At 32.2% G+C, this 17,587-nt stretch overlaps 1 protein-coding gene across 4 annotated transcripts in view; it reads right to left on the reverse strand.

Moving 5' to 3' along the window:
* The window catches only part of unc-5 (netrin receptor unc-5), a 304,266-nt gene that overhangs the window by 105,329 nt on the left and 181,350 nt on the right, over positions 1-17,587 (reverse strand). For all 4 annotated transcript variants that reach the window (XM_089254776.1, XM_089254778.1, XM_089254775.1 and 1 more), the window contains one exon: positions 6,755-6,919. In XM_089254776.1, the coding sequence (XP_089110902.1) occupies positions 6,755-6,919 (165 nt within the window). The remainder of the gene's footprint in view (positions 1-6,754; positions 6,920-17,587) is intronic.

The raw sequence follows: 17,587 nt of genomic DNA on the forward strand, positions 1-17,587 counted from the left end.
AACCCCTAGTTGTGGTCCTGGTTCTTATCTTATAATGTCTATCCCCCTACGAAATAAATAGGATCATTTATATTCAATATGATGTCAGGTAACAGGACTCGACTGTGATTTCAGCTATATAATTGCGAACTACGATGATGCGATTTTTCAATTTTTCTCTTCCGTATTGATGAATGGTAATTATCAATATAGCATTATCAAATATTTCCGTATGATAATATTTTAGAATAAAATAATTAAATTTCGAGCGTAATCGAAACTTGAGATGTAAATTAATAATATTTTTATGAGAAGATATTCGAAGGCAGATGAAAATATTTGAGGGGATAAATACGAGAACCAATCAAATTGGAATCGTTTAAATAGGACGGACTATCCTGTTTAAATTCGAGATATCGGCAAGACGGAGCGAGAGAAGATTCCTGACAGACGCATTGGAATGCAGAGGACATCGCCGTAAGCAATTTATCGACAAACGTTATCACGGAAAGCCGACCTAAAATATTGACATCCGACAGGAACTACATTTGCTAATAACAGAGGATGTGGAAGAGGTACTTTGGCTCGTAACAATGACAGCCTGCTATTACAGCCTAAACGGGTGATTGTTATTACACCTATCAGTTCCAGTTCTAATAATAATAATAATCATCATCACCCTCGCCCAAAATTGAACGGTCATAACCACAAACGCCTCATTTTCGTTTCTCTCATTTTCTCATCTCACTATCGCGCGAACATCGTCTCTATCTCTTTTCTAGAAACAAATTACCGAAAATTTTCAACGTTATCAATTGCCCCCACCTACTTATGAACATTGATTGACAGACTGGGTTCTTGAAATGAATCTATGAATTAATTTCGAAATAAATAGGCGTAATACATATGAAATACTCTCAAATTCACTGATCACTAGTTTCTACAAATATTACCTTAATTTCTTCTTACGACTCGAATTTGTTTTGTAATATTTTAGGGCTTGATTTTTTTCTATTCATTTTTTTCTGAACCTCACAGGTTGAGATTAGATAAGATTTAATTACCGTGATTATCTTTGTAAAAGACCACTGAAATGCATATCTAGAAAAATAAAAATTTGAGGAAAAGATTTCCCTAGAAGAATCATGTATTTGCACATATCATAGGTAAGTTGTTGTGTTTTAGGACTTGGGACGCTGAAATTCAAAACAGCGTTTCAAAACCTTTCTGAACCCAAGGATCAGTATAATGTCTGAAAGCACTTGACGGAACTCTTGTATCCCATATTACGTGACATTCCTTTGATTTTGGTTGTTCCGATTTTTTTAATACGATAAATATTTGATTTGTAATGTTTACTATGGCCGTGAATACACAGCGTTTCCATAATATATAAATTAAATTATGATGATAGTTATGACAAAAAATATTCCATCTCACGTATTTTTCGGGTTCAAAGTTTTTCTTCGCAGTTTTTTAGCAATTTCAATAACAATTGCAGATTGTGCCTACTTCTGGCAACGCTTTTGATGAGAATTGGCGGTATACCGTATTATACCATACTTAAGATCCCAATATTTTTCTCAATGAAATATGGTCATCCGTTTTTTTTAAATACTTTTTTGCCATGAATTACATTTTTTTTACTGGGATTTTTAGCAGTCTCTCATTTCCCTCACTGTGAAGAAATTAGAAAATGACATTTAAGGCAATAAATTTCATTTTTTGACTAAATTTAGTGATGCCCCGTATTTATCGCATCCTGTAGGATCGTAATTCCTGAACTAAAGATTTCAAAAATTTTAATTTTCCTTTTAATAAGTTTAATGTAGAATAGTATTATGCATTTCTCTACACGCGTAAATGAGGTCCTAAAAAAGTTTTATTAACTTCACATTATTGCTTATATTTCGAATAATAATCATACATGTGTCATTATTTTGATATTTTTCATTTAAATACACGATATATAATATAAAAACACTCATTATATATATATATATATTTTCTCCAGTAGCACAGTTGGCCTCGCTTAATCGGATATCAACGATCCCAGCACAGAATATTCCATTAATCGGGGCATCCGATTACGCCGGAACAATTCAATTGCCATTTTACAACGTTAGTATAGTTTGTATATTTAAAACTGATAAAGGATCAATATATTAATAAAGCTTCTCGGGTAAATCAGAAATCAAAAATGAAATGAAAATTACTTTTAATAACAATGGCTGACTCATATAACTAAGATTTTTTACTTTTTATTATTAAAGCGCCCTCTATTGGCAACAACAAGGATAAAATAAGTAAATTTACGTCTTGAAGAGAACTTGAATGTTTGTAGGCCAGTATCTACTCTCAAATGCATTTATGTTAACTTAGTAACATATTACATTAATTTCAAATGTTTTATTCAGTAAAAGCATTATATATGTATACATAGTAGTTAATTAATAACTAATGTGGCAAGTGAAATATTCGATGAAGCGGGGAAAAGTCGTTGAAATTACAGTATCATATTAAGCGGGTAACTTTACGGTCTCTGGAAGAAATTTTGGTGTCGGAAGCTCTCATCCGTTTAACCGTTTTCCGATTAAGCGGGGCGGATTGTTTGTTCAGAAAACAAAATCGTATTAGCAAAGCAAGTTAAATCTACGATTGATAACACTCTTTTGGCCTCGTCGCTACTCAGAATGACTCTCTCAAGAACTTCGGAAAAAAGAACGGGAAAAAAATAAACTATATAAGAAACCACCTTTTTAAATCTAGGAAATTAAGATATTACTTATGGTATTCGCCTAACTTCCATCATGTATTCAACAATTTTTAAGTGAAATTTTCCAGAAATATTGATCTCATAAGAGAATAGAACCAAATAATATATATATATTTTTTCCATCCCAATTTCTGACTTGCAGCCCAAAAAACAACGATTTTTTTATTTTTCTGTTATTATATTCCAGGAAAAGATTTTTTCCCGTTTCCGCTCCATCAAATCTATAGAAAGTAAAGATTGATTCCGGGACGATGCCAGTGGGGAAAAAAAAACATGGTTATGGTGGACAACATCTGAAACAGCTGACGGATATTGGAAGTGTTTGTCAACTTATATCCGCGTCAGGAACGCTGACAGCAGTTATGCGGATAAAACATCCTCATCCCGGACACATCATTGACAACGCGTTATATATGTACGTACATACCGACATTTCCAATGACCCCCTTTAACATTTCTTTCGAAATTTTCGGTTATCGAATTGTGGCTTGTATAGATATGGCTCTCTTGTCCCTTCCAGGACAACTTTCGCTTTCTTGAAGTCGGAAAAGAATCTTACTTTCCTCTAGGGGAGAAAAAACGGGAGAGACCTGGAAAATCTACCCAGAATTTTTTTTTTCCTTTGCCTTGCGGTGATTGTTTGTGTCAACGCTTCAATTTGTCAAACATGTCACGATGCGTTTTTAGGAGAAAAGCCGAGCAGCCGGAAAATTGCAACGGAATTGCCTTTAGTCTTGTTTCATTTTCTCGTTCAATGGATGAAAAAATATATATAAAAGCAAATAATGCAACTTTGTGGAAAATGACAGCTTTTCGGAATTTGATGTTTGTTATGTCGTCATCCTGGTCGGAAAAAGTGAAGTAATCTTGTTTTTCCAAAAGCTACTGAACGATTAAAAGACTGAATTGAATGAAGTTTTTTTTTCTCTTGATTTTCTCAATTTTTTGGTTTTTGATTTCATTAAATGAAGGTCTTTTTTTGGCATGATATTTTCTTTTTACTTTAGATTAGATAATAGAAATTTTTAGAAGCATATTTTGTGTATGTTATGTCCATGCACCATGGACATTTTAATGATAAAGAAAATTGGAAAATGAAGTTTCTGATGGAAATGGAATAGAATTTAGTGTAAAAAGACAAAAATATTTAAGTAAAAATCGAATCTTTAACGATAAAAACAGAATGGAGTTACTTAGATGTTAAGGAGGGAAAAACATTACAGGGGAAAATAAAGAAATTATCAAAAAAAACCCACAAAAATTAGAAATAAAAAGCGGAAAATATAAACAAAACGAAAAGTACAAGAAAAATCCAAATAAAAAAAAACATTTGAAGGGAAAAAAACCACTCAAAATTACAAATTAAATTGAAAAAACTCAATTCCAGAAATAAAAAGAAATGAAAAAGTTTAATTGTGAGATTAATTATTACATTTAAAAAATATAAATAATCCTCAAAATTTAATAGCAATTAAAACAAAATATAAAACTAACAATTAAAAAAAAGCTGAAAAATATTAAAAAATATATAATAAAAAGTACAAAACGAAAATAAATTCTTTGGCAAACATAAATTGTAAGTTAAATAAATAAATATATATATATATAATAAATTTTAAAATTTTAATAAAAATAATAAATTTTAAAATTTTAATAAAAATAATAAATTTTAAAATTTTAATAAAAATAATAAATTTTAAAATTTTAATAAAAATAATAAATTTTAAAATTTTAATAAAAATAATAAATTTTAAAATTTTAATAAAAATAATAAATTTTAAAATTTTAATAAAAATAATAAATATATTAAAAATCATATATATGTATATATATGTATGTATGTATGTAAAGTATAATTCCACAAATTAAATAAATAAATAAAGTAGAATGCTACTAATTTAAAAAAAAAAAAAATCAAAACTCAAAATTAAAAATCACCTAAATGTAAGTAAAACTCCCAAAATTGAAATAAAAAATGTCTTCTCAAAATTTCCTCTCTAAATACCATATTTAATATTTTAAATAAAAATTTTCGTCAGAATATTCCCTAAACATTTTCGAATTTTCCTGGATTTCAATAATATTTCCATTCAAATTTTTGAAATTGAAATTTTCGTCCCTTGATACAGAAAATTAAAGAACGAAACAGTAAAAAAAAGAAACAGGAAATGTGTGGCATTTACAAAATTTTCTAGAATTTATCTCCAAAATAAATGTTGGAAATGTTTCACGGGTAATTATAACGTTGAGAGGGGAAAAGCAAATGAGCTTTAAGCTACAACTCAGATCAGTAATTTAGTACGACTCGAGGAAACTAGACGAGAGTGCGTGTAAAAGCAAGGATTCGTGTTGCCGAATACGAGCCACTGAATTCATAGGGAAGCAGTTTGTGGAGCCACTTGGAAATGGGAACATAAAAGCGGTGTGAACTCTTGGACGAGACAGAAAACAGAATTTATAGGTCCACGAACTAATCTGGTGTAGTTCATGGAAGGAAGTACGGAATAGGTCGTGCCATTTGCACAGTGAGTACTGCCATAAAACTAGCCGTAATGCCAGTTGAAAAAAAAAAAAGAAGACAGAATTAAATTCTTAAACAGGAAAGAAAAAATTTCATCGAGTAAATTCCAAGTAGAGAGAGAGAGAGTAATAATAAAGATTAAAATAAAACAAATTTTTCATAAAAGTCCCTTTAAAGTGCTATATTTTAGACTTTACATGGTCATCGCGCTTTTTGCATTTAACAACGAGCTTTCACTGTATGATGTGTCACCGGAATCAATGGCAGTCATTCTGAAAGTACTTGGTCAATGTTCGACAATTTTATTAATCGTCTAAAGCAGGGGTCTTCAACTTTTCAGGCACTGTGGGCCAAATTGAAACTTCCCACGAAGCGCGCGGGCCACAAACTCATGTAATTTAGTGGTATCTTAATAGAAGTGGACCAATGGGGCCCTGATTTAAACAGAGACAGAGATAATTGGAGGCTTTCATTTATTCTGAAATTATTTATTTTATTAATTGTCAATATTTCGATTAGTCCTTAAATATTTTTTCACTAATTCTAATAAGATTTATAATTAATTACTGATTTAATTAGTTAATTCTGAGATTCATTTTAATCTGAAACGACTAAATGATTATTTAATTATTTATTTCGATAATTCTTAAAATTATTTTCCTTCTCAATATATATTTTGCGATCATTTCCTTCAATAGTTCTGCAATTGCTCTTTTATTGATTGTGAAATAATTGCTATCAAAAATTACGAAATTATTTCTCTCATTGATTAGTTATATTTTAAGTTATTTTTCTCACTAATTCTGAAATTGTTTCAAAAATTGAAGAATTATTTCTTGCAGTATTCTCAATTTTCATTAATTTTTGGTCTGCAATTATTTCTATCATTTATTATATTTCTATCTGAAATTATTTTTATCATTTATTATATTTCTATCTGAAATTATTTTTTATCATTTATTATATTTCTATCATTTATTATATTTCTATCATTTATTATATTTCTATCATTTATTATATTTCTATCTGAAATTATTTCTATCATTTATTATATTTCTATCTGAAATTATTTCTATCATTTATTATATTTCTATCTAAAATTATTTCTTTCATTAATTCTAGAATTAATCATTTTTGTTTTTCGATATTTATAACCATTTTCTGAAAATGATCGTCGGTCCAGGACAATTATCTCTAAGGGCAAATTTTGGAGATGCTTTGAGGAATTTTCTGGAGCCTACTTCTTCGTGGCCCAACGGAAGAAAAATTAAGGCAACATAAAGCCCCACAATCTGGTTGCGCGCGAGCCCTTCATTCTTTGAAATATACACTGGATGGTCGTTAAATTAGCCGAAGTCACAATGCAGATTTTTCTCCCATTTGGCTAAGTATCTTTCAATTAATAAAAGTAATAAAATGTCAGCGGAAACTCTGGACGTAATTTCCATCAAAATACTCAATGATTGATTATCACTCACTTCGGCACATTCCTCCTGTGCAGTTGGAAGTAGCGAGATCCTTTCCAGGGCAGTAACGACCGCCGTTCGAAGGGCTTGGATTCGTGCATGTCCTGCGTCTGTGATGCTTACAGTCCGGACTGCACGCTGACCAAGATGACCAGCTGGTCCAGCGACCATCCACAGCTATAATAAATAAACACGTTCGCAATTAAAAACAAATCACATATATTTCATACAACAAAAATAATAGCAATCACTATACAATGAAACTTTCCTACAACGATACGCGATATAACGATAAATCCCTTGACAACATTTTTTTTTATAGATTTTTAAGTCACCTCAACATTTTTTTTTGTAATTCGCTCAAACTCACCTTCACTATATTTACATTCCTCACCTCATTTTTTTCTTTTTTTTTCAAAATGGCTTAATAAACACTATTTACGTTTTCTCATGAGAGTTTTTCGGGAAACGTTATATAAGCTGATTTATTATACTTACCGTCTGAAAGTGATAAAGAAGTTGCTATGAAACTACATTCTGTGTAGTACTAGGGCTTTATGCTATGCAACAAACCACTATAAGTGTGGAACCAATACCCATATTTCATTAATCAACAGTTCAATTATAATATTTTTGGTTGCCAATAAATAATTACAAACTTCTTTTATGGTGTAACAACGCCAACTCAGAAGGTGACAGAAATTGAATAAATTTGGTGGGAACTGATGATAATGTCCCTCTACTACTACCTCTCGATGTAACGATAACCTCTCTACAACGATGTTTTCCCATGGTCCATAGAGTATCATCATATCGGGGTTCCATTATAATGCTACATCATATCGTTCTTCGAATTAATATACGTTCAATACGTGCAATAATTTTTATTCCCATGTTTGTTTCTAAAAACAAAAGGAAAAAAAATGATGTGAACAGCTCGATATGATCACGTACCTGATAAAAAAAATAACAAATACAGAACAGAAATTTTGTCCATAGAGTGTTGTAGTATTTGTCCCAAAAAAAAATGGTTGTAGCCGGCGGCCAACGTGACTTTTGTCCGAGTTACCTTATGTTCACGTGATCAAATAGTATGTGGACAAAGGTAAAAGAAAAGGAATCTTTCTAGAAGAAAAGCTTCCATCCAATCACAGAGAACAGAAACAACTAAGCAAAAAACACTGAAAAGAGATCAGTAACGAAAAATCCACAAGAAACAAAGTGATGAAGAAATACTATGAGCGGAAAGAAAGAAACTTCTACCCTTATATGTAACAACTAGAAGACTTTAGAAAAAGTTCCACTCCTAAGAAGATACTCTTACATGTATATACTATATAAAAATATATATATATATAAAATACTTTATTTTTTCCACTTCAAGCACATACTTTAGCAACAAACCTCGTGTTCATCCACTCGGCAGAAAACTTTCTATTTTTACCAGTCTATCACCAATAGCATAAGTAGAGAAAACGGACTTTTGAAAGAAAAATTCTTTTCGATTTCAAGAGAATTTCGTTGAAAAATAAAGTAAAAAATTTCAGAAATTCGCAGATGAAAATTCCAAGTTTTCTTCTTTGAAAATTCTAACAAAAAAAAAAAATTAAAGATTTTACCCAGGAATATCTTACTTTTTTTTTTATAAGACTTAACTTACAAGTCTTTCCACTTTCCGTTAGAAATTCCTTGTCTCTTCAAAAGATTTGATATTAATTAAGCAAATGAGTAACGAAACTATTTCAGTTGAGGAGGAGGATAAAATTAAGGGAAATGGAAGAGGTAAAGAGAGGGGAAAAAAATTCGAAAGAAATTGGAATCTTGAACTCGCTTAAGCAAAGAAAGGTAACTCAGTGGTTAACAAGGCAAGAAATTAGCATATAAAGTGGAGATAAGTTCCTTTCTTCTTTCAACCATCATTCGTTGAAGACATTATGGCGGAGAGAAGTAAAAAGAAAGGCAAAGAAATTTCCAAATTAAAAAGGAAAATGAGGGAGTTTATAGTGACAGAAATTGACGCCAAGTTTGCTTTTTTTCTATGGAGTTTTAAAATAATATTTTTTTTTATGTGCAACGATGACACCAAAACAGTAGAAGAATATTTAAAATTTTCAAAATTTCTTGTACCTTCAAATCATAGAATGTTCTGTATTTGGTATAATGAATGAAAAATTTGAATTTCTAGCTAAATCGCAATTTATCGTGACGGTCTTTTTCCCCAGTAACGCCTTGTAAGTCCCAAAGACATTTTCAAACTCGTAGGTGGGGAGGAGAATGAGAAATGTTTACAGTGGCGAAAATTTGCGCCACGAAAGACAAAGAAATTTTAGCTTTACTTTCAGAGTTTTTAAAACAATATTTTTATGTGTTTGAATCAAGACACTAAACACCAAGGTAAAAAACTTGAATTTTTGTAAATCGGAATCCTAAGATTATCATATGCTTGGTATAATGACCCAAATGTGGTTCCCAAGTTCGAGGGGCGAATGCGAGCCGATCTCCCCGTTAAAAAGTCTCGCCAGAGTCGAGACCTTTTTTTTTCCCTTAATCCTTTGTTAAGGACAAAAAATGACATTCATTAACAAATTTTTTAGTGTTTTAAGAACTAGTCTTGACCTATACTGACACGTACGGAAAGCCTTGAAAATAATTTTAAAATACTTCGAATTGAACTGCTTATACAGGGCCTTAAAGTGGATGTACAGAGTGTCAAGAAAAACGCACATAAAATTGTATTTAAAAATTAATTAAATTGTAAAATTTAATAAAAATATTGAAGTAATATTACTTTCCAAATGATTACCACCTTTTTGTGATTCGAACTATAGTAAGAAAAAAATTCTGATTGCAAACTTGAAGGTGAGGAAAGAAAGAAAAAAATTCAAAAAAAAATAAAGCATTTTAACAAATTTGTGAAATCGCAGCAACACATGCTCTGCAACAAAGAGGTGTTTCCTTTAATTGGGGCATCTACAAGCAAATTAAAAATATAAAATGGAAAGAATATGGCCTCACTTTATGTACACAGAGGTAATTCTGAATTTTTATCTTCAAAGTGACTGCAGTAATGAGTGTTTAAAGAGCCCTTTTCACATGTGCAAAGCTATGCATTTAAGGGTTAAATATGAGGAGTTGGTATATTTGATTACTGATGATATTTTAAGATATTGTATTTACAAATATGCATGATTTACTTTCCAATAGGGATGGGACGGATAGTGATTTGGCCGAATAATCGGCGGCAGAACATGAATTTTCTTAAAATTCATCGCAATTTTAAATAAAATTGATACATTTAATTGAAAATAAAATTATTGGGGTGATTTCAAATGACTAATATTGAATTTTAATCATGCAATTTATTATTTTAATATTAAAGAAAACTGGTAATTGAAAAGATTTTTGTCGTCACGATACTGACAATCAAATTTAACGATGGTGTAGTATTGTATTTTAATATATTGCTTACAGAATATATTTTTTTTCAACACTTGTTAGAATTTTACGTCTTTAAAAAAATGGTAAATCATTATTTACTCTCAACTAGTGATGCATCATGAAATTTACTGACTTATTTCCTTATTTTTCCTCTTTAGATGTTTTTTGCCCCGTTTTGCCTCTTTCAGTATAGCTCAATACCATCTCTACATCGGTACATCCTTCAGTTTGTGAACTTGTGTAATTCATGCTCAATTGGATTGTATATATATTCTTAGTTTCAGATTTTTCCTATTCTACAAATTCACCTTGGCATAACTTTGTTTCACAGAAAGGGGTATACAGGCGTCCTTCGCTTTATGTTATTAACTGATTGGGCAAAACCACAGAGTAAGAATCTATGGGCAAAACAGTAGTGTAGGGGACGAAATCACGCAAAGCGAGTTGAATTTAGCAAGATAGGGATAGGGGGTTGTTTTTCTTCAGAAGGATTTAAAAAATTTAACCCAACAGCAAAGAAAAAAGGAAATTCTTTTAATTAATTAATTATCCAAACTTATATATACTGTATATATACACGCGGAGTGATTCAAAACTCAACTTACAAACTTTTAGGAGAGGTAGAAAACACAAAAAATACACAGAATCACATAGGAATGTATCACTTTTTTTTCTTTTTTGTGCATAATTGTGGATGGTAAGAACTTAACATGTATGGTTACTGTACTCGTGTAAAGTATCGCTAAATAAAGAGTGTTTTCCACCCATTATTGGCTTCTCATTTCTGCATCTTCGTTTATCCTCCAGCTGATCAGGTTGGGGCTTCCGGTCATACATTCCTATGTGATTCTGTTTTGCGTTTTCTATCTCCCCTAAAAGTTTGTATGTTGAGTTTGAATCACCCTGTATATATTTTAAATCGGTTTGTTGTGCTTAGATTTACACAGATATTCGGAAGTATACCAAATCATTATTCGGCCGAACCGAATATTTGGCAAAAGAGCCGAATGGGTTGAATACCGAATAGCAGGCGAATATATTCGTCCCATCTCTAGATTCAAATTTAGTTGAGTTTCAGTCACCCTAGCTGTTTTCGAAGCCGAAATATGCACAGTCTGTAGGGAGGTTTCCACGTAGGTGTTTTGTCTGAGGTGACATATCGAGTAGAGTGACACGAAAATATACCACTGTCAATATCTTTCTCTCCCACACATAAAAACACGTTGCACTGAGAAAACTTTCCGCATCCGAGAATCTCTCTCAAGAAAATCACGCTTGGGATATCGACTCGAAAACATAAGTCTCTGCGAAAAAACTCGATGGAATTGCGAGTTTTTCCCATAAGAAAGCCATCTCTCTCTCTCACAAATATACCCTACGTAGGCGTTGATTTCGGTGTTCTCGCTCCCAGAATGGTGGCGAATGTCAATCTCTAGAAATGCATTAGTGTGTGAAATTCCCGAAAGTAAATTTCTAGAGATGCTGGAAACTACTCAAAACAATATGGATGTGTAAACAATATGCAATAAAATTTTAACTTTTTCTCAGAAAGTAATTTTTCTATAGTCAGTGTTTTACATTAAAGAAAAACGATAACGTGTTCTCCTCTTTGCTATACACTGACAAAATAATTTATAGTAAATTATTAGGAGGGATAGGGTGGACAAACTCCAGTTACCAGGCGAATCTTATAAGGGCCACGTAGCGATTTTAATTCATTCATTCTATTGGTATTGTTCTTTCTTTAAATTTAACCCTTGAAGAAGTAATTTAGTTTTTATACGGCTTTTGTGACGAAGCAATTCAAATTTTTATACGGCTATCGATGGAGATTATCAGCTTTCATACGACTGTCGAGGAGGTTACTACGCATACTGTGTTTCTAATACTTAAGACAGCATAGGTAACAGTAATATTCAGTACTTCCATTGAGGACTATGTATTAAGTACTTCCATTGAGTACTAAGTATTAAGTACTTCCTTGATTGATAATATTATACTCCCATTGAGTTATTTCGTTTTTGCTTGACACACGATGAATTGATTCAGTTCTCAGCTTTCATACGTCCCTCGAAGTTATTTAATACTTGAGATCTTCAGAGAAGAAATTCAGATTTTTTTCGAAGCAGTAACTCTCGAAGCAGTAATTCAGCTTTTTTCTTTTGCTTTCGAAGAGAGAGAATGGATGTTATATTATGTCTTACACGGAGTATATAAGATGTCCTGATAAAATTAATCCAGATCAAGTTCAACTCTCAATAAATTAATTCAACACAAGTTCAGCTTTAGATAAATTTATTCAGCTCTCGCCATATTAATTCAGTTCCAGTTCAGCTCTCGGTATAATATTTCAGCTTACATTAAACTCTCGATAAAATAATTCCTCTCCCGATAAATTAATTAAGGTCAAGCTCAGCTCTCACTAAGTTAATTCAGCTCAAGTTGAGCTCCCGCTAAATGAATTCGGCTCGAGTTCAACTCTCAATAAATCAATTCTGATCAAGTTCAGCTTCAGACAAAACTAATTTAGCACCAACTCAACTATCGATGAATTTGTTCAACTCTCACAAAATTTATTCAGCTGAAGTTAAACTTTCGATAAATTTTTCCAGCTTAAGTTTAGCTCTTGATAAATTAATCTGGAATTCAACGTTCGAAGCATTAATTCAGCTTTTATCGGACCCCTAAAGCAATCATTCATCCCCTTTTACTACTCTTGGTGAATTAATACAGCTTTTATACGACCCTCAAAGAGATTTTTCAGCATTTGAATGTTCCTCGAAGAAGAAACCAGACTTTATACGGCCCGTAATATTAATTCTGGATGAAATATGCCTTGCTAACCGAAAAGAAATAAATTGATATATAGTTCCATTTGCTTTAACACATAGATCGATACAAAGTCATTGAGAATACTCGGCACAACTGTACATTCTTACAAAAGATTGATATGGAATTATTTTATTTCACGTTAGTGATACATACAAAAACTATAATTTTGACGCAAACTCTACTTAGAGAAAACATATACGTCTACTTGAAAATTTATGACCACTTGGCTATAATATTTTGAAAACATTTCATGTTAATACTCTCCTTATAATGGTCGTATATATCAAAATTTAAAGCATAATAAAGAGGAGAATTTTCTGAAAATTCGAGAATGTGAAATCAATGACGAAATGTAAATGATAATATCGATATACAAAAGTATGAATGAATGATTCAGTAATATCGATATATGGTCTTGTGGCGGAATGATACATACGGGCATTAGAGTTCTAACTCAAAATGGAAGAAAGTTGTAGCAATGGAAGAAAAACAGATTTATCTAAATGACAAGAGAAGTCATATTATTCTAACTAGAAGAAGAAATACTTCTTATATATTTTCTTTTACCATACATTGTTCTCTTTCAAGCAGCCATATAACAGAGAAAACAACTTCACTCAATGTACTTTTTCTCTTTTCCGAGTGGATTTTTCCGATTTTTTCCCTCTTTTCCGGTTTTTTTCCCCTCTTGATATTTTTCTTATCTTTTTTTGTTTTCTCCTCTTTTATCTTTTTTTTTTTTTTGTTTCTACACAACTTCATCTTCCTTGAGGTTACGTCACAACTCCCCGGCGTCTGATCCATCAGCTGTTAATGTACATTTTTTTCTTATTTGTCCATAACCAAGAGTATCATTTGTGTGTGTGTGGTTTTTATGTGTGTCTATGTGTATAGGTTATCCTTTCCGGCTCATCATCGGTAATGGAGTAATAAGGAGGTGTGGTTCGAGATGATGACATGCTCGAAAATCTAGAATGTGGAGTAGAGTCATTAACCTAGATTTGACGCACTAATATTTTCTCTTTGATTAATTACCATTTGTGGTAATACTTCGATTTCATTGATATATATTCTTGTGGAAAGAAAGTATGAAAATATATAAAACAGAAACCAGTTTAAATTCTTCAAATTGACAACGTTTTTTAAAAATTTTCTTTTAACAGTAAATTACATCGATATAACATGGAGGCACGTGTACCCTCGATATACATGATGCAGGGGAGTTCACCAACTCCAACACGTGGGTCAATTTAGCCCATTCGAAAATTTTACCTGGTTCACGAAGCGATTCAAAAAATGTGCCGGTGCATTAAAATAGCCCGAGTGGCGTGGTGGTAAGATGCTCGTCTACCACATTGAATGTTGTTTTCGCGGTCCCAGGTTCGAACCCGATTAAAGATATAGATATTTTCTCTAACGAGCTTTATATTTATATAGGTGACCACTAATAGACAGCGTCTTCATTTCCAAACCCATCTCATTTATGGCAGTAAATTGCAATACAGCGACAGGGCCAGAGTTGGTGCTTGGCGAAGTAGTATATTAAAATAATATATCGATCGTCAGGTTAAATAAATTGTATCGGTGTGGAAATGCGAATTATATATTTAACTTTGATGTATAGATACAGGAATACCTCAACACAAATTATAAAAATATCTGGTTTTTAAAATGGATTTCATCAATGTTTTAAACACGCATTTCGACGCTCGAAGGAATAATCTAGCAATTACATGGCCCACAAAATCAATCGGAAGCAACACTTTTCTTTCATGTTTTAGAGTTATTTCTTTCGTAAGCTCGAAAGATTTAACTGAGATTTAACCACCTTGCATGCCCACCATTGATGCCAATGATTAACCATTGACTGCATTATATGGCCTAAGGTCGCAAATGACTTTTAATTCATTTGGTTCATTTGTTAATGTGTTTGTTCATTAAATCACTTTTATTTTATTTAGTTGAATTAATTTTAGTTCATTTTATCATGCCATCTAAGCCAGGACCGTAACAGGGGGGGGGGGGAGGGGGCAGCACATGGGCGGCAGTTTTAGGTGGGAACAAAGAACACCAAAATTGTCGAATTTTGAAGTTGGGGGGGGGCGGCAAAACACTGACGCCTAAACATGGAGAAAAAATAGTTTTAAACTATCACTAAGAGTTCAAAGGAATCCTTCTCCTCACACACACGCACACACAATACCATTTAGAATTGTGGGCCCCCCCCCCCCACAATTCTAAATGGGGGGAGGACAAGCAATATTGTTCCACCGTAATTGCCGGTGACTGGAAAGAAAAAAATTATTCACCACCTCACACCGTGTATAAAATTTTCTTATTGTTCCTCATAATGTGCATAGGGTTGCCAAAATTTGTCGACTTCTGAAGCTCGTTGATGCACGTATATCCCGAATAAGTGGTGTGGAACCCTGGATGCCATTGCAAAATTTGCTTGCCTTGACATAAACTAACACTACACTCATTCTCACGGTAGAGTTCAATCATACTATAGTCTGCCAGCTAACAGATAAGATTTCGTCTATTTTCTGATGAGAAACGGAGGTGAATTCACAAGAGTTCTTGGCACTCTGTCTAAGTCAGATCTTTGCCACCAAGCCGTTGCCACTGTGCACTAGAAAAATTCGCAAAAATGCGAGATTGGTTAAGGAGATAATTTTATCTCTAGGTAATAATAGATGGCAGAATGGCGTATCTACCCCCATTCTCATTCCTGGAGGCATACTATACTAAAATTTACTACGAAAAAAGAAGAAAAAATTTTACCAAAAAATGATAATTTTAATACAAAATACGATATCTAATGACAAAAGTTAAATCACCGATCATGCGAACGATAAACTAATTATTACAATAAAAGCCATCGATATGACACAAAATAATTCACGTAAATATATCTTCCATGATTATCAGATATTATCATGAGAAATCCGTTTCAAATAAGGCACTCGGAGTCTAGAAACTTTCAAAATATTGTCAGGAATCGGAAGTTTGGCCTCAAGGGACAGCAACGCAAGGTTCGCTGGTATTTTTCCCATTCCTTTATACAGTCAGTACTGTCTGTACAGTGCTGTCGACGGAAGAGAAATTGAATTTTTTTCTTTTTAGGACTTTCTCTGTGCTTCCGGGAGCTTGTGTGGGTATGTCTAGTAAGACTTTCCATCTTTTCGGTATCAAAACATGAAAAGGGCGTTTTCTCGATCTCACATGTAATACAGAATACTGTGAGAAGACCCCCCGGCCGACCCATTTCCCTATCTCCGAAATTCCACTTCGATGGAATATAGCGGAACAATCTCTCTCTCGGATGCAAGATCCTCTTTTCACTCTTCCATGTTGGAGAGAAAAAAGAAATAATAATAATTTTTTTCTTTCTTTACGCCACTGTGTTTTTTGGGGCTTATGGGGCGCATGCATTACACATAAAAAAATAAATATCAGAACTACTATATCCTGAAAACAAATAAGAAATACATATTTCCGAATTTTCTTTGGAGATATTCCCAACTTTTTTTGTTTCGGTGATATTTCTAGAATTTATTTTATGGGTACACAATATGCAAATGATTGGAAAATTATACTACATGGAATTGAATAAATTTTAAAGAAAATAATTTTTTTGAAAATTATGAAACCGCTAATGTAAATTAAAAAAAATTAAAATAATAGATTTTTTTAATAATGAAAAATTATATTAAATGAAAAAAAAGTAAATGTGGAAGTATATCCATGAGCTCACGAAACACTTGGCTAAAAAAAAATTTTTGTATGTGATGCAAAGAATTATACAGGGTAGGAAAAAGTCAGCGTAGAAACTTTAAAAATTCATAAAAACCGGAAAAATAACCGAAATAAAAAACGGTTGGAAAAAAAAAAGCTGATAGGTAGCGCTGACGTATACAAGTCACAGAAAAGATACGCAAATAACGAACAGAATGACTCCAAATCGTTTATTACAGCGGATGTGTTTGTTCCACATGATCACCACCACCACAGGGGATAACACATTGCAGACGAGTCACAAATCCAGCGATGGCAGAGTGCAGCAGGTCCACATACATGGTTTACAACGGTGAACTGATTGTGGATTAGGATCACAGTTCTTATAACCGTCTCGTTTGCATATTTACACCGAAGTCGCTTGTACCAGCGCCACCTATCGGATGTTTTTTGAGTTTTTTCTGTCAAAAAAATTCCCTTCACCTAACCCTGCAAACCGTTTTTTATTTTGGTTATTTTTCAGGTTTTTTTTAATTTTTAAAATTTCTAATTTTAAATGTTCTAACTAAAAATACGAAACTCAAAATATAGCCACAAACGCTAAAAAAAATAAATATGAAATTCTCTTGAAAAATTATTAAATCCCGAACACGAATTTTGAGAAATTAAAACATATTTTTCGAATTAAGAAATAATTGTTTAATGGGGGAAAATGAATTACATGAAATCAAAAATAAAATAATGAAATGTTAAGAAAAGTATCTAATCTCTCAGGTATTCATAAATCTTCAAAACACTGCAAATGAATTATTTGTGATGAAAGATTGATGAAAAAAA

Source organism: Pholcus phalangioides, unplaced genomic scaffold, assembly GCF_987345545.1.
Source record: "Pholcus phalangioides strain wild (caught in Gottingen) unplaced genomic scaffold, Ppha-v1.0 ptg000042l_1, whole genome shotgun sequence".
NCBI lineage: Eukaryota > Metazoa > Arthropoda > Arachnida > Araneae > Pholcidae > Pholcus > Pholcus phalangioides.